Source organism: Typopeltis vanoorti, chromosome 7 (genome assembly GCF_054136105.1).
Source record: "Typopeltis vanoorti isolate ZY-2024b chromosome 7, IOZ_Tvanoo_1.0, whole genome shotgun sequence".
NCBI lineage: Eukaryota > Metazoa > Arthropoda > Arachnida > Uropygi > Thelyphonidae > Typopeltis > Typopeltis vanoorti.
Window position 1 is genome coordinate 56,038,266 of NC_143555.1, and position 19,246 is coordinate 56,057,511.

The 19,246-nt window shown below is 34.8% G+C and overlaps 1 protein-coding gene across 6 annotated transcripts in view; it reads left to right on the forward strand.

The window, feature by feature from the left end:
* The window catches only part of Sap47 (Synapse-associated protein 47kD), a 245,299-nt gene that overhangs the window by 50,294 nt on the left and 175,759 nt on the right, over positions 1-19,246 (forward strand). For all 6 annotated transcript variants that reach the window (XM_090395268.1, XM_090395269.1, XM_090395271.1 and 3 more), the window contains exons 3-4: positions 4,964-5,104; positions 18,988-19,127. In XM_090395268.1, the coding sequence (XP_090251394.1) occupies positions 4,964-5,104; positions 18,988-19,127 (281 nt within the window). The remainder of the gene's footprint in view (positions 1-4,963; positions 5,105-18,987; positions 19,128-19,246) is intronic.

Below are 19,246 nucleotides of genomic sequence, written 5' to 3' on the forward strand. Positions count from 1 at the left end.
CTGTTGTGAATCAACATTTTCACACATGGTTCAAATTAAGACATGCTTGAGATCACAAATGATTAACACTCACCAGGAAGACCAACTGAAACTAAAGACAACAATGCTGAAACCCAATATCCACTTCTTATCAGCAATCTAAAATAGGTCATTAGTATTACTTCGTTAAATAGATTAACGTAAAGCTTGTATTCCTAGAATATAATAAAATAAACAATTTTATTAACTGTTGAGATAGTTGGTAGAACTTTATTCTTGAATTATTAATGAGTTCTTGAGGGTTTTTTGTAAATAAATAAAACACTTGAGAATTTTAATATATTTTTAATGTTGTGATATCAATATTCATAATATCTTCATAACCTCTCTATAATTTTAGCAAAAATTTATCATATATGAAGTGTGTGCCTTTATGAGAAATCCATAAAGTTATATGTGGCCTTCTAATGCCTGAAGGTGGGGAATCTTTAGGCATTCCCCACCCCTGTGTAGTACAAAAGAAAGAAAAGTAAGAGTTTCTAGTTTGAATGAAAAGCAACTCTGGCTAGCACTACCCTTTCAGTGAAGCACAGTGATGCCATTGCAGTGGGCTCCACAGAATTCTTAGACATTTAGTCATAATCTCACAACTGGAAACTTTGCATGGAAACTACCATTCATATTATGGTGCAGAATTAGACCAATGGTGCAGTGACTCACCATTTCTGCATTTCCACTAGTATTGCTAATTGCACTTGATTATTTTACCAAGAGTATAATGAGTTTTTTTGTGCACTATGCCATTATATGGAATGGCGCACAAAAAAAAAAAAACAGTACTGAACTTCTTCGACACCCCCTTTCAGTACATGCACTATGAGATTTGCCACATTCGACTGCATGTACATCACCAGAATAGAACTTGTAGAGTCTATGCCATTACATTTAGCAATGGTGTTGACATTGGAAGAAAGCACATTTATTATCAAGCATTATTTTCATTCATACGGTGTTGGTAGAGCAAATTGTCCCAGAGAAACCTCTTCACAGCAATAAGGTCACTGCATGGTGTGCGGTTTCTGGCCATGGCATAACTGGGCCCTACTTCATTGAAGAGTTGGTGTAACCATGACCTTGAATAGCGAATGCTATATTGAGAATGTGTTGGTTCCGTTCACCCATGATTTGCATAAGATGTGTCATGCAAAAAACATTCCATCTCGTGCACAGATATTCCAAAAGGACTGAGCAACTTGTCACACATCACATGGTTCTAGGGCAGTGTTTCTCAACGTTTTTTGGATCATGCCCAACCTCAACGTCTCAAAGACCTTGAGGCCCCACCTCAACATCTCAAAGATTTTGATGCCTCCTCCTCTAGCATAATAGTCAGCCAAGTTCTGAAAAAGTATAATATTAATATGTATACATATGTACATGTACATTTTCAAATTGCAATCCCAAATATTCAAATCCCCCCCCCATGGGGCATATGCCCCACATTGAGAAACACTGTTTTAGAGCTTATCAGAACACTTCCCTGGGAAGCTCATTTCGAGGTTCACAGAATTCCCATACCCTTCATATTCTCCTGATTTCACATCTCATTTGATGCGTTCATGTGAGGTATGTTGAGGAATGGATATTCCACTGTGACCTACCTTCAAACTTTGAACTGAGGGATAAAATTACACGATATATCCAGCAGATGGCCCAATCTTTGTTCTCCAAGATGACAGGAACCTTCACATGCACTACGAAACCTGTCTTGAAAGACAAGGTGTCCATTTTGAGCACATAATCTACTGTCGTTAATGCTTTATTTACCCAAGATTCCACTGATAGTTGTGGATGTACAGGGTGTTCGGGATAAATTTGACATATTTATAATTAATTATATTTTTCCGTAAGTTACATGTATTAACACACACTTCTCTTCATTTAAAAGTTTGGACCCTTCTTCATTCATATACAAGATGTCAGAAAGGATGGATAGCTGGAACCCACCTGAATCATGGAAGAGAATAACTTGTATCATGATGATTCGTGCCCGCCATCAAAATAAGGATATTACGACTGCTGCCCAATGCTCCCTGAATACAGTAAAAACAATCAGGCATGAACTAGAGACTTGCAATGGTGACTACGAGGATGTAGCAAGAAGAAAGATCCCTAGCAGACGATCTGATTGCGTTCGTACAGCAGAATTCCTCGCAAATCTGCAGGAACAGGTGTTGAAGAACCCTGGCATTGGAATTCGGGCTTTGTTCGTGGAGTTGCTAACTGTAGTCAAGCCCTGGATAACAAGGGTAGCCAATGGTAGGTCGTATGTATGGCAGCAGGATTCGGCCCCTTGCCACACTTCTGGGAAAAGTCAAAAATGGTTGTCTGAAAATTTCTACGACTTCACCAGTCCAAATGTTTGGCCTCCAAACTCCCCAGACCTTAACCCCATGGATTATTTTGTATGGGGCGCAGTTGAAAAAGACACCAATCGCACTTCCAGTAATACAAAAGCCCAGTTAATGGATAAAATTAAAACAGTTTTTGCGGCCCTTCCCAGGGAGACTGTAGCATCAGCTTGTTTGAGGTTCCGAAGCAGGATTGAAGCTGTGATCGATGCTAATGGTGGTTATTTTGAGTAAATCTTGTTGATAGTATTGTAATTAACTCTGCCTGTAATGTTTTTTGTCAATTCATTAAATTTAATAGATACAAAGAAGATTTTCTTTTTCCTTACGAAACTGTCAAATTTATCCCGAACACCCTGTACATATCATCATCATGTATAAACATATTTCTTTGTTAATAAACTGGTTTACTCTAACATATATCGTAGTTATTCAGCACTTTTTTACAGCATACTGTATTAACAAAAATAAAACTATGTTAAACCAACTTAAACTGCATAGGCACTGTGACCCATACACTTATAAATAGGAATAGTATTGCAGCTAGTAATCAATATGGCCAGTATTTAGGTGTTCAGCTCATTTATTCCACCATTGTTCTCAAGAGCATACTATTATTTGAGAGGCAGTCATTTATTTTCTATTAAACACCCACTCTGCATTGTGGACAACTAGATCCATGTTTAGTTACAGCTAGAGGATCTGTACTGCACTTGACCAGGTGTAGATGGGTATCCTTATCAAGACGAGCAAAGGAGTGCCATTAATTAGATTGGCTAACATATTCTTGTATGTGGATTATTCCATGATTCTCTCGGGGAGGATCCTAATCACTTTTGATGATTACCTGTCGTTCACTGATATTTTTTCAGTTACACATTCAGCGAGCAGCAGCCATCATATCTCAATGGATACCTCCCAGTGGCCATTGTAGTTCATTTTAAATAGACAGTTGGATTCTCATGGTTCTTGCTAGTTGTTAGTTGGCTGTTAGTGTTACATGCCAAAATGGTCACACTGGATGGGCCTTTTAGTGCACCATGTTGGCTGAGGCATTCCACAACAAGGTCCCAACACTGGTCCAGGCTCAAACATTCCATCAGATGGTTTCATCTGGTCCTAGCACAGTACCGTATCCTCTTCAGATCCCAGCCTGACTGGGCTAGTTCTTGTCCTAAGATTACAAATCCATCTGCCAACTTCCCATACATTACTCTGTTGACAAGAACCTGTTCATCTTGGAGACCCGCTGAGGATATGGATACAGTCCAGTATGAAAATGACTCTCCCACTTGGATTTTCCAGGATTTGACAGGGGCAATCCATACATTGTAAGAGGTGTGGTGCTTTGCAGAAAGTGTCAACTGTTTACTGTCCTTGGAGTCCAACTGCAGACCTACTCAACCAGTTCCTCCTTCCTCATCCAGTTTTTGTCCAAGAACTGTAACAACCTCTTGCTGTTAAAAAATTATCAACAGTCGCTTCCCTCTTTCCAGCTTCTATTGTGGTATTAATGCATTATAGGTTCACCAACCTATTGTTTGTTGGAGATGTGTGTGTGTGTGTGTGTGTAATAAAATTGTAAATTAACCACCTATTTACTAACCTCAAAATATATGAAGAATTCCTGAGTTTTTGATCATCTGTTGCACAGGACAAAAAAAAAAGTTATTGTCTTGTGCAAGACAAGACGATAACAAAAAGTGTTGTATATTATTTATTTCATTAACTGAATTCTCATTGCATATCTGCATTTATAACAATGTACCTAGTTTTCTCATTTAATGAAAATATTTAAAAAAAATTTTTTTATATTGATCCCATACATGAGGGATCAAATGAATTATGAGCACTTTAGCTCCATGTGTGGGGTGATGAGGACTGGGATAGTTTTTTTGAAGAGTTGCAGATTGTAGTTATTTGGGAATAGTTCATGAGGAAGGCTGTTCCGAAGGACAGAGGTGGATGGAATAAACGAGGAAGAGGAGAAGCAGTTGTGGTATTTAGTTTATTACAAAATGCCATTGCATTGCATTGTCTTTTATTATAAGTATGTGAGATTTTTGGCAGTAAATGAAAGTTCCTAGTAGCTAATTTTTTCACCACAGCATTTGTTGATATTGTAATTAGTGTAGTTTTAAACACACTGTTTATATAATTATAATTATATAATATAATACTATATTATATTTTCCTTCCCCTTTGATTGCAAACTCTACCTGAACAATGTATTTGAAAACAGGCTAAAGTATACCAACAGATGCAGTTGTCATTCTTTATTACTGAAGTTATGTTGTATATATTTGAAATGGTTGTACAGTCAACTCTCACTATAAAAACATCACTATAACAAATTTGTTCATTATAACAAACTATTGAAAATCCCCAACCAATGCTTCATAGATAGAATGCTATGCTAAACAAAATTCAGTACAGCAAACTATTCACTATAAGAAATTACTTTTATGATCCCTCTGAGTTTATAATAGAGAGTCAGCTGTATTATCATGAGAAAGTGTGTGTTTAGGCAGTAAACTTATTTTCATTCTTAAAATATTATGTTTAACTTACAGAGCATATTGGCTGATTTTAATAAAGAACAAGAGGCCTTTGTAAATAGCAAAAATTCCAAAGACAAGGAAACTGGGAATCCGCCATGGGCTGGATGTGAAGATGAAGAAGGAGTAAAGCAACAAATTTTGTCCCTTTCTGCGGTGCGTAGATTTTATTGTTGTTCTTATTATTAATTATGCACATGCAAAGATATTTAAGCATGCTGTCTCTGAGTAATTTTACTGCTTAATCATTTTTGAGTATGCAGTTTAATGATATAAGATATGAGTTAATATAAAGTAGCATAATCACTCTATTAATGTTTTTTTAAAAGACAAGCCACAACCTTTACAAACATCTGGGCCCTTAATGCAAAATTTGAATAAACGCGCAATCTTTTGATAAATAAGCAGTCAACCTGATAACCTGATAATCCACTAACGAAGACCTCAATATTTTCCTAGTAATTTTAATTTTGGCCATATACAACAGTGATGTGCTATTGATTTAGTAGCCTGTCATGTGGCTGATAGGAAAAAAATAAAAGGGAGAAAAACTGCTAGCATTGTTCAGAGCAAGAACAACATACTTATAGAAATTATAGAGACAATGTAAGAGAAAAGCAATTCATTTTCCAGCTGCAGATAAATATATTTTCACTGTGTTATAGTGATTCTTTGTTAAAAAAAAAAAAAAAAAAATTCAGGTTTCTGTGCAGATGATAACTTTGTGCAGCATAGATTTGGCTTCTTTAACCACCTAACCTTCTATATGAATCAGTATATCAAAAATATATGCTTTGTATCTGTATCATTTTTTTGTATAATATCCAATGGTTATATTAACTTCAGTGGACACTTCACATCCATGTAATTATGGATTTATACATGCCTGGGCTGGTACAGTGGTATAATAGACGTGCAGATTTGAAGGAACTGTGATGTGATGGAATCTTCTTTCCTTTTGTTTCTACTTTTATACTGTGGTTTGTAGCAAAACACAGCCTGCTTGTTTCCCAATTTTTCATGGTGGTAAAATACAATATTTTACATATGTTCTTCCCCTTCTTACTTCTGGACAGAGTGGACAGTTTATTCATAAGAATTCAAGTTACATGACAAAGAATACTGTAAACTCCTGGAATTTACAGTATTAATTTACAGATTCATTTCATGAATCTGCTAAGAGTAAGATTCATGGAATGAATCTTGCTCTTAGCAGATAGAAAAAGCCAAACTTTTGAATCAGAGTGAAGAAAGTATACTAATTAAACTCATTTAAATGTGGATGATCTCTGAGATTCCTTTCATATAAAGAATGATTATTCAGTAATTCTTTTGAAATGATACTATTTAAGCAGTAATAAAAAATCCTCTCACCTTGCTTTTTTTTTTTTTATATAAAGACAACCATAATAATAAATTTCAAAAACTGGGTAGTTTATATATGCCTGCCAAGACCATTTTTTATTTGTTTATTTTATTTTATTTTATTTTATTTTTTTTAAATATCAGTTCCACATAAAAGAAACTGCAGACCCAAAACACGTTGGTGTCGTGCATAAGAAGTATGCTTATATTTTTCTTGAAAAGCTGGAGATTATAACTTTTGGGGAACACTTCTTGAAGAAGACTATTTCAGAGAATAGAGTTAGATAAAATGGAAGAGTAGAAGCAGATTTTATGAGTTTGTAGTTTCACTTGTAGTTAAACAAATCTTGGCCATTTGCTACTCATTTATAACAGGTTTGATGGAAAGCAGAGACATCATGGATACTAGTTCATGTAATGGTAGACTTTAGTGTTGGTGGTTATTCACAACCATTCTTTAGAGTATAAACAATACTTGAGGAATGAAATAAGTAATTTGAGTTACTAATATTTTGTTGCACTTCAACCCAGTATCTTCAGAGCAAAAATTGCAGCTGTAATAAAACACACTCAGAGCTCTGTTAGATTATTATAGAAACTAAAGTCCTATCAGGGTACCTCTTGGGGGGACAGATAAGAAATTAAATTAATTTAGAGAAGTCATGCTAAATGTAGTCACAGAATAATTCTTTCTTAGATCTTTGGCAAATTAATGAAGCTATACTTATTGAGATTAGGGGGAGTGTTTTTATAAATGATGCTGACACCTATAATAGTCTCACAGACCTATAACAAGTTTCAATACAGCACAGTTGTCCTCTTTCATTTAATCCTGTGTGAAGTGGTATACAGAACATACCTGCGAGTTTTAACTTGTCATGCAGATGGTAATAAATCTGCTTGTCTGTTCTATCATATTGTGATTTGGGTTACCTGTGGGTGAGGTGACATTTAGAGAAATGGTTAGGGGAGGTGGGAGCTAAAAAGTATTGGTTTCAAAAAAAAATTGAGGGCATTGGAAGAATGATAGGATGATGAGGAGTTCTGATTCATAGTTGTACCATTTGTAAGGTAATTACTGATAACAAACCCTTGTTATCTCTCCTAGTCAGATATTTGAAATCATATAATAGCTAGATTGACAAAATTAAGCACTGAGCAGATACCAAGAGAAGGAAAGATCACCAAAGAACAAAATAGAGGGATGATCTACAGAGGCTTGACTTAAGATGGTGGATATTAGCTAAAGACAGAAGGAAAGAGGGGGGGGGGGTGCGAGACTATATCCAGCAGTGGATGTAAACAGACTAAAGAAAAAGAACAGTCAGTCAGTATTGTGTTTGTAAGTCCTAGAGGAGAATAACTTTTCTGTTGAGGAGGTTGCTGTACTGGTAATCTAGATTAGAAAAAGGAAAATATATATAAAAAAAAAGTTCATTGTTATTTGTTGAGTTAGATAGTGCCGTAACTAGCTTTTCCTGGGCCCTGTGCAAGATTTTATTTTTGCTCCCCCCCCCCCCATTTTTTGGGAAAAAAAATAAAAAAAAACAAATACAATAGAAATAGATTGGTTAATTTTTAACTTTAATCAAAAACGTTACAGTATCGGCCCCCACGACAGCAAAATTTAAAATTTGAAAATGAAAACATAATACTGATTACTTATTTAAGTTTATTTTGTTTATTTTTTTATTTTATTTGATTTTTGATTTTATTTTTGCCCCCCCCCCCCCCATTTTTTGGGAAAAAAAAAACAAAAAAAAACAAATACAATTGAAATAGATTGGTTAATTTTTAACTTTAATCAAAAACGTTACAGTATCAGCCCCCATGACAGCAAAATTTAAAATTTGAAAATAAAAACATAATACTGATTACTTATTTAAATTAAGGGGATATTAAATCCCACATTGTTTTAAAACTGAATAAGAAACTCAAAAATCGGAATCAAATAGTTTCATGCTGAATATAGTAGCTATAAAAGCTACTATATATACTACTATAAAAGCTACTATAAAATGTGGGATTTAATATCCCCTTAATTTAAATAATGTTCACATCGCCGAAATGAAGCTATTGGCTCTTTACTTTAAATAACTGATTACTTACTTTTTTTATACCCCATTTCAGGCCTTCAACCTGGGCACCAGTTGCACCTGCCAAGTTACAGCACTTGAGTTAGAGGTAGAAGCATACAGATTCAGTGAATTATACAAATTACTTGTATATAGTTTTTTCTTGTATTGGTGTGCTTGTTACAATAACTCTATTAGTGGTGTCTCTTTGTAGAGCATTCATTATCCCATGCACTCACATGAAGATCAGTCACACCCTGTTTCATTATTGGGAATCCACAGAAGTGTTTGCAATATTGAAACAGCAAGTCATTATGACGTGTCAAGGTTATTTCAAGAGAGCTGAAGCTACGTGAAGATATTGTGTGTGGAAATGATGATATGAGTAGTTTGTAAAGATCATAGGTTATTTTAAAGGAAAGTTGATATACAATATATGCTTAGAGATTCTTATGAAAAATATAATACAGTATCTAGGAAATAGGGATAGAAAAATTTATCATCTCATCTCATCTTCCTTTTACCCTTTTACCTTGCGGTGTCGAGGGTTTATTAATCATCGGACCTCAAACCATTCACAGGATAACGTAGTCAGCCCTACTCCCTATGTCCATAGTGTATCCTATGTCCATAGTGTTGAATTCTCAAGGCCGGTTTGCCTGCTTTGCGGGATGAAAACCCCCGGGATAAACTGGGGAATAAACCATACTGTCCATACCCAAGACCGGCTAACTTGGCTATGGCTGAGGAAGATCCTTCAGCTCCTCACGTCACCTACGGGAATCAAACCTAGGACACTCCTTCCCAGTCATATGGTTGCGAAGCACACAGCCAATAGGCTAACCGCACTGACGAAAAATTTATCATCATCATCATCATCATTAAATTCCTGATGTAATGTATCAGTAATGCATCACAGCAACTATGGAATTAACATCAACAGAAAAAATCTGAATCATTCATGCTTTGCAGATGACACCATTCTGTTAGCAAAAAATGAAGTTCAGAAAATGCTAAATGACCTTGACAGAGAAAGATGGGGAAAAAAGGTTTAAAGAGTAACATAACCAAAATTTATGACAAATTCAGACTAAACCGAAACAAAATTAACAGCTAATACTAACAAAAGTAGTGGATGACTATCTTGTCATCTATTGCTTTATGCAATCAGTTAGCATAAAGCTAACTGATTGCACAACTAAAAACCAGACAATTACACAGAATTATATAGAAACAAAGAATTTTGGTTGTTAAAGATTATCAGTTAGGAGATTTACTTGTATGTTTAAAAAGGAAGTTATTTAATATGTACATTATTCCAGTGTTTACCTATGGAAGTGAGAAATAGGAAAATGATGACAAAACAGGAAGACAAGTTGTATATCATCCAAAGTGCACTAGAAAAGAGAATGCTCCCCATAACAACAAGAATTAGAAATAATAGACTTAGATGACTGGAATAGAGAATACTGAATGCTGTCAAGCATGTAAATGGAGACGGGCTGGTCCTATTAGCAGATTAACAGATAAAAGATGGACAAAATTAGGTAGTGAACAGATACCGAGAGGAGGAAAGAGAAGGAAAGGTCACCAAAGGAAAAAATGAAGGGATGATGATCTACAAAAGTCTAACATAAAATGGTGGATGTTAGCTAATGTTTATGGGAGAAGCCTATATACAGTAGTGAATGGAAAGGTGCTGAAGAAAAACGTGCCAAGAGAGAAGTTTTTCAAAACCTTACAATTATATGGCATATACAGGACATTATACAGACTATATCTGAGTTGTAAGTTAGCTATAAGAATTGAAGGAAGAAAGAAAAGGAACATGGTCTGATAAAAAATCAGCACTACCTGAGCTCTTATTCATCATTGTGATATGATCTTCACTGAAATCACATTACAAAGGAAAGTAGCATTAAACCTGATATCAAAACTGGTGATATTCAACTTGGCTCTTTACTACATGCAGATGTTATATCCCTAAATAAACCAGAACAAGTCCTCAGGACTAACTAAAATAAATAACTGCTGTAGAGCAAATTTGGCATGAAAATCAACAATAAAGACTATGAAAACAGGCAGAAATATGGAAATCATCAAGTACATTCTCAATGGAGAAGCTATAAAACAAGTAAATTGTTTCAGCAATTTCCCCATAGCTTTGTGAAAATGCAAATTAAATATGGAAATAGACAACAACAGAATACGCAAAGTTAGTAAGGTGAATAGCCAGTTGAATAAATCTATATAGAATAAGAAAGAAATTAGACACCGATATGAGAAAACAGAGGGGATTGAACAATGGCAGAATCATATAAAAAATGATATTTTTGAATTAATGAAGGAGCTTGACATTAGCATTCAGGAATATGTGAGCATAGCTAATCTTGAGTGGTATGACCACTTAAATAGAAAGACTAGCAAAACAGGTGCATGATGCCTGAAAGGCAGTCTCAGAGGATGACCAAGAACAAAGTAGATTGATGCACTGGTAGTTCCTCAGAAGACCAAAATGTTAGACATGACCATATTGGATATCTGATGACATATTAATTTGGAAGAAAACGTTGATAAACGAAAAATAATGTTTGCATTTTGTCTCCATATTTTTCAAACCATCATCAATTTCCTGATAAATACTCCCAAGGGGTGTTCAGATCACTATGACAGCACTACATGATTAAGTTTACATTATTATTAATCTCTTATCCACAATTTTCCTCCAAATTAGTCTATTACTTGTAAGCACTCCCACATTGTCATATCTAACATTTTGTTCTTCTACGGCAGTTCTGACTGAATCAATCCACCTAGACCTTGGTCTTCATCTGGGTCTCTTTCCTGCCATCTTGGCAATAAATACCTGTTTTGTTAACTTTTCCTCACCCATTTAATTTAAGTGGCCATACTTAGATTAGCTCTGCTGACACATTCTTGAATACTAATAATGTCAAATCCCTTTCTAATATCTTCATTTTTAATATGATTCTGCCATTGGTTTGCGCCACAAATTTTTCTCAGAAACCTCATATCTGTGCTCTCGAGCCTTTGATCAAGTGCTTTATTTCTAACCCAACTCTCAGATCCATAACTTAAAACTGGTTTGAACATGGTCTTGTATACTGCTAGTTTGGTTTTTTGGGTAATTTCTCTCTTAAATAATATATTTAAGAGAGATAATAATGACTATTATTTAATAATAATATTAAATAATAGTCATTATTTAAATTGTAAGTCAGTAGTTAAAATTTGAAGGAAATACAGGAAGATAGTTTGATATAAAATCAGGTGTATGACAAGGATGCACATCATCTCCACTCTTATCCATCTATATGGATCACATTATGAAAGAAAGTGGCATCAAGCCTGATATTAGAATTGGAGATGTCAAACTTAGCTCTTTGCTTTATGCAGATGATGTTGAACTCCTAAACATCTAGTACAAGTCTCCAGAATTCTTTAACTAAAATGTAATGTAACAGTTGTAACAAATTTGGCATGAAAATCAGCAATAAAAAAACAAAAATGAAAATAGGCAGAGTAAAATATTTCAGCTATTTAAGCACAGTGGTTAACGAAGATGACCAGTTAAATCTGGAAATAGACAACAGAATAAGCAAAGCTGATGTGGTTGGTAGCCAACTGAATAAATTTATATGGAATAAATTTGTTATATGTTAATCTGCTAATAGGACCAGCCCGTCTCCATTTACATGCTTGACAGCATTCAGTATTCTCTATTCCAGTCATCTAAGTCTATTATTTCTAATTCTTGTTGTTATGGGGAGCATTCTCTTCTCTAGCGCACTTTGGATGATATACAACTTGTCTTCCTGTTTTGTCATCATTTTCCTATTTCTCACTTCCATAGGTAAACACTGGAATAATGTACATATTAAATAACTTCCTTTTTAAACATACAAGTAAATCTCCTAACTGATAATCTTTAACAACCAAAATTCTTTGTTTCTATATAATTCTGTGTAATTGTCTGGTTTTTAGTTGTGCAATCAGTTAGCTTTATGCTAACTGATTGCATAAAGCAGTAGATGACAAGATAGTCATCCACTACTTTTGTTAGTATTTGCTGTTAATTTTGTTTCGGTTTAGTCTGAATTTGTCATAAATTTTGGTTATGTTACTCTTTAAACCTTTTTTCCCCATCTTTCTCTGTCAAGGTCATTTAGCATTTTCTGAACTTCATTTTTTGCTAACAGAATGGTGTCATCTGCAAAGCATGAATGATTCAGATTTTTTCTGTTGATGTTAATTCCATAGTTGCTGTGATGCATTACTAAAGCATTTTTCTAATCAGAGAAGAAAATAATTTAGTCAATATCAGGTCTCTCTGCCTCATTCCTCAGCCAAATTCCTTTCCCTGATGTTCTAACTTGACACCTTATCATATGGCTTTTCCAAATTTTAAACTTAATCCTTATTAAATTTCCATTTCTCAACTGTTTGTCTTAAAGTGAAAATCTAGTCATGATAATCTTTATTTGACCTGAATATGTGGCTTGTTCTCTATGTTTTCCTTCCACAGTTTTTCTTAGCATCTCTTCAAATATGTTTGTGTAAATGTTGGCTTTAACACTGAGCTGGAAAATTTCTCTATAAATCATTCAGTTTTATTTTCTCTTTAATGGATGGGTACTATGATAGCTCTACTCCAGTCATCTGGAATTCGACCCTCTGAATTATGCAGTGGCCACTGTAAAATTTTTGACTTTTATATTTGAGATTTCTTGTCATATGTCATCTATTCTAGCCTTTCCACATTTCAAATTTCTGATGATTTTTCAATCCCAGGTTATTATATACATCCCCAGTTGCCCTGTCTTTGAGTATTCTCAAATTCTACTGTTTTTTGTTATTACTTGTTTCATTTAACAGATTTTCAAAGTAATTACTCCAGACATAAAAAATAAATTAATAATAATAATTATATTCAGTTTTGACATTACTTTTGTCATATCCCTTGTTCTTTTTTACAGAACTCTTTCCTTTATTTCTAAGCATTTTTTCAATAGCTTCCAGAACATTTTTATGTCTTCATGATGTCTATCTTCGGATCACAGGCCATTCCTAACAGCATAAGTATTATTTTTCAGGAAATAACAACATATACCAAAATATTAATTATAACAACTTTAATTAATACTCTCCTATATTTTGGCAACATTACATTTCCATCATCAGGGATCACAAAAACAATGATATGTGCACACATACATTAACACTGGAAAATGAGAATGAAGAAAGGCAACCAAAGATCAGGCCTCAAATCCTAATTGGCCTCCCCCCCCCTAGTGAGCTAGATTGGATGGTCTTGGCCATTGGACTGAAGATCTAAGGACGAGTGCTTCCCAAATTTGGGGCAGTCTCATGTTCTCAAATTTGTTGAGGTTTGGAAAGTTTTTTCAGGGCTTTAGGCAGATTCGAGGAATAGCCTTTCATATTTGTACTTGCTGTGATGTAATAGAGTGGTCTTCTTCCAGCATATCATTGTTATCCAAAGCATGGTCATCAAGTCCTGAGTGGCTGTAATGGTGGAACTGGTGTATTCCTTGTGTTCAGAAATTCTGATATTGGCTGTCCTGCCTGTTTGGCCATAGTAGGACAATTTGCAACTGCAAGAAACTTGGTAGACAACTGGTAAGTCTAGGGAGTGTGACTGGTCTTTGGGTGAGTAGATAAGCGATACCAATTTTTTATGTAATCTGTAAGTGGTTGTATGATTGTATTTCCTTAGGATTTATTGGGGGATTGTAGCCATTGGCTAAGAAAGTGTGAGAATGTGGTCAAGTTCAGTAGTTATGGCACTGTTATCAGAACTAATTCATTTTGCCCTGTTATATAAGGTTTTTATAATCCCATATTGTTGGGAGGGGGGGGAATGAGAGTGACTGCTGGTGAATGTGTAGGTTTTCTGTAAATGGAGAATGCCAGGGATCCATTAGGCTGGCATGTAATCAGAGTGTCTGGGAATGGTAGACATTGTTTTCCTTTTCTAAGGTAAACTGGATCACAGGGTGTTGATTGTTTAAATGTGTTAAGAAAATGTGGAGTATTCAGGCCATGTAGCCAAATGGAGAACACATCATGTACAAAGGGAGAACACCCACTGTCTGGCTACATAGCACAGTCAGACAGTGGGGTTTATGTAGGGCAGAGTTCAAGCCTTTTTCTTTCAAAGGTCTGAAAGTTGGCCAGAGGTATAGAATCCATAGCTGTCCCCCTCTATCTGGTTGTAGAATGTTTGTAGAATATCAACCAGAAGGCCATTCCTATGACTATTTACTTATGTTTTTAATTTTTATTTTATTTTTATTTCTGATAGTGAAGACATTAAGATTGTTTTAACCATCTTGATGTCCTTGTTGTCGGAAATAAGGACATCAGTATTGTTCCAACATGTAGATTGAATCAACTGCCTGAATCATTAAATAATTATAAATAATTATTTTGCTATGTGGGATTTCACTTTTAAGCTGAGAGAGTACTAATAAGTTAATTAGTTACCTAATAATTAACATTTGTTAGCTGATTGTGTAGGATACCTGTTCTCCATCCAGCCAGCTGCATTTGGATCCCACTACGAGCAGGATGTTTGTGAATGTTTTTGGTGGTAGATGTATTTCACCATCTGATGTGAGACTTCCATATAGGAGACTTAAAGTGGCTTAAAAAAAAGTTATTCCATGCTTGATCTCTAGAGAATGGCTTACAGATGATTATTTGACTCTTAGTCCAGCCAAAATAGTAATGTATATCAGTTTATATACTTTCATGGGTGTGTTTCTCATTTTAAAAAAAAAATTATCTTTTAGATGAAATATATTGGATGTAGTATTTCAGAGATTAAAGATTCCCAAGAACGCATTGCTTAGATTTACTACCTCTGAGATTAAACATAGCCAGGTAACTTAGCACTATCTCATCAAAAGAAGGCTTGCTGGTTGGATTCTATTAAGCAAATAAAGAAAATTTTTCTAAGGCTTAGTTCAGCCGATTTCTGAGTTAGTTGATCTTTGGCCTGAGTATATAAGATTTTTCTTTCAGAAGTAGTTCTAGATTTTAACCATATAACTTAGAAAAACTAACTATAAAATCACAGCAATCTTAGTTAGGATTAGGAACATGAGAAAGTCAATGGACACTCCAAGAGCAAGGTACATTGCACCATGTAATGAATCACATGTTTGTAGCCAGTATAAATTGGAGGAATATGGTGCTCCCAAATCAGTGCAACTGTGTTCAGGTGAAATGGCTCTGAGAAGGGAACTGTGACTGAATTTGGGATGCCATGTTGCAAGCCTATCTGTTTGGCAAAGACAAATTGGGCCATCCCAGGTCAACAATCAGTGATACCATACTGAGATGGTAGCATAGGGAGCCAACTGCAAGTGCTATCTGCAGCAGACTACCCAACATACCCACTGAACATGGCTGTAGGGTGCTACAAAGGATGATATGTAAATCTGCCATTTGTCAACTGACATGTTGAATGCCATGTTCCTTACATCGACTGGAACATGAATCTGCACAAAAACATTGAGAACTAACGCTCACAACTTGGGTTTCCACGGTAGGACCACAATATGCAAGCTCCAACATTTAGTGTCATCTTCAGTGGTGCAACGAGCGTGTACAGTGGGACATGAAAGCTTGGAAAGCTGTGTTATGGAGCGATGCATCATGCTACATCCTCTACCAAGCAGATAGACAGGTGTGTGTGTGGGGGGGGGGATACCCAGTGAACGTTGGATGAGATCAAGGGACTTCCACCCACAATAGTCCAGGACCTCATTACATGCCTAAAGGAAGAATGGTCAAAATTCCCATTGATCGCTATTGTACACTTGTGGAAAGCATGCTCCTGTAGGATTGCTGCAGTCATCACAGTGAAAGGAAGTCCTACATCTTATCAAGGTTGGACACCATGGCTGTTTGTTCCTCACACTATGGTGTCCATTGACTTTTTTTCCAAGCAGTGTATTTGATTATACTAGCTAGTATCTTTGCTCCAGTAGCAAAAAGGTGATACCATTTTCTGGCTAGTTTACAAAAATTAAGGCTGAAATTATGCGGAATACTTCCTTTGTAAAATTAAAAGTGTTATGGGATTTATTTTAGTGGATGTGATGGTTAGAGTATAATAAGGAAGTAGGATTCACTACTTTGTTTTTTTGTTCCTTCCACTTCTTTGCTTTTCATTAGACCACTGGTTATAATGTTGTATAGGATCACTAGAGATGAAATTTATGAAGACTGAAAGAAAAGTCCTGTAAGAGATCTACCTTGTCAGTACATGTAGTTCCTACTTTACGAATTCTGGCAACCGTTCGTAAATTGGGAATTCGTAAAGAGGGAGTTTATTTGTCTTAGATATAATGCTATAAGTGAGAATTACGTTCGTAGGAAGGAATATATAAAATATAAAATGAATATTAAATGAAGAGAAAAGACTTTACTGCCCAAAAATTTACATATTTAAAAAATAACATAAGAAAAATTTTAAATTAAAAAAGATTCTTTGAAAAGAAAATTAGCTCATTTCTATATCACTGGGTAAATCGGTGCATCTTTTTTTCGAAGAAGGCCTCGAGTGTCATCTGCTTCATCGACTTTTGTTTCCTTTCATTTAAAACAGCTCGATAGCAAGCACAAGCATTATTCATTTCGCAGGAAAATTTACTAAATCGTTCAAAGTCTGAATCTTGTGATTCAAAGATTGCTTGAGCTTTTTCAGGAAGTTTAAATGCTTCTTCTAGGCCTTTCTTCTTCATTTCTTTCCTGTTCCTCTCATTCAAGGAGATCATTGAGTGAGAGTTCCGTAGTGTGAGATTGAAGCAGCTCATTAACATCACCTTCCAAAACTTCCATTTGCAACTCGTTAGCCATACCTATGATCTCCTGAGTTTCAGAATTCATAATCTTTGTTGGGTCTTCAAAGCCTTCAAAATTATCATTAAACTGAGGGCAAAGTTTATGCCATGCTCCTTTCACAGTTTTTTTGGAAACTTTATGCCAGGCGCTCTGCATTGTGTCTAAAATGTTGAATCTCTTCCGAAACTCTTTGATAGAAAACTTTCAATCTTTATCAGTTGCTTCTATTAACATTTCAAAAGTCTCTTTGAAATAATGTGCTTTAAATGTCGCAATCACAGTGAAAGGGTTATAGTTAAAACAAAATAAAAAATCAGGTGCAATTGAATAAAACTATGAATAACACGCTCGCATCTCAAAAGCTCGTGAGTGACTGAGGCCCATTCTAACTAATCATTACATTCGTACGATCATTACATCCTTTGCCGCGTACAATTTAAAATAAAAAGTCTGATCTCCAAAAAATTCGTAAAGTGAGAACTACCTGTACTGGTTTACATTGTCAATACCAGTAGATTTATTTGCATGAATTATATTTTAGTTCAGGTTGAACTGTGAACCGTATCTTGCACAAATTAACTTATATAAGTAGGTGTGAAAAATTCGCTCTTTTACACTAATTTGGCATGATCTGTCTTTATTTGTGCAAAGTGTCAGAGTGCAGGTAGGATAAACAGAGAGGCTCAAGTTACTCTGCAATGCATCTGCAGATAATACTAGCAGTTCACTGTTCTACCTACCATGAAAGGATTTTTTTTTTTTTTCCCCCAGTATACATCCGTGGCTCTATATACCATACCTATCAATAGGAGCAAGCTAGTTTTTCACTAGCTTTCTTCTGCCCATATCTTTAGGATTATTATACCTTCGGATCTGGTTCTAAAAGTAAGATTTACTTTTATTATATATAATAAAATTTTATATTATATATTTATATATTTTTATATATTATATATTTTTTCATTATATATAATGAAAAAATTATCTTTCTCTCGCTACTTTAGTGGTAGATTTTCAGTGCTCAGTGTTGACACCACTGCCAAGCAGCTTTTTTAAAAAAAAAAAAATGTATTTGGTCTGTAGAGTAGGGTTTTCAAATTATGTAATTATATCTCAGCCATAACCAAAGTGCTATAAATATATTTACCTTCCTTTGTGGATGAAATTGCTATGGTGGGGGGGGGGGGGGGCATCAAATCCTCTTGCATTTTACTATTGGATATTAAGAAAATTAATGGCATCACTGGCAGTATCATATTAAACATGAGGATATTAGGAAAGAACTAGACATTGTTAGCATTCAGGAATGTGTAATAGAGTTAATTTCAGGTGGTATGGCCATTAAGTGGGAAAAAAGACCCAGAGGAAAATCAAGATCTAAGTGCATTGATAGAGTAAAAAGTGCCTTAACTTAAATATAAGTTCTGATAATATTGGAATGTTGAGAGATAACAGGTTAATTTGGAGGAAAATTGTCAATATTAAATTAGTAATGATGTAACTTTTTTATGTAGTATTATCATAACATCCTGTACCCCCTGTCACCGAGGGTATATGTCAAGAATTTGACGATGAAATTAAGAAAATAAAATTGTTAGTAACATTGCAAAAACATTGAATTTCATTACATGATTTTTTAAAGATCAGTTTTATTTCCAAAATAGGGATTTATCATCACATCTTATATAAATATGATGCTTATTGTAGGATAAAAGAAATTTTTTGCGTAGCCCTCCATCTGGTGTTCAATTTCCATTTAATTTCGATGATATGTATCCTGTTGCTACAGTTATATTGCAAGAAGACCCACAACTTGAAAAAATGAGGTTCGAGCTGGTTCCTAAACTGTAAGTATTTGACATATGAAATATTTTTATTAGGTATTAACATCAATTCTCTTTATGGGATTAAATTTTAAAAAAATGCAATACCCATAAAGAGAATTGATGTTAATGTACAGAATGTT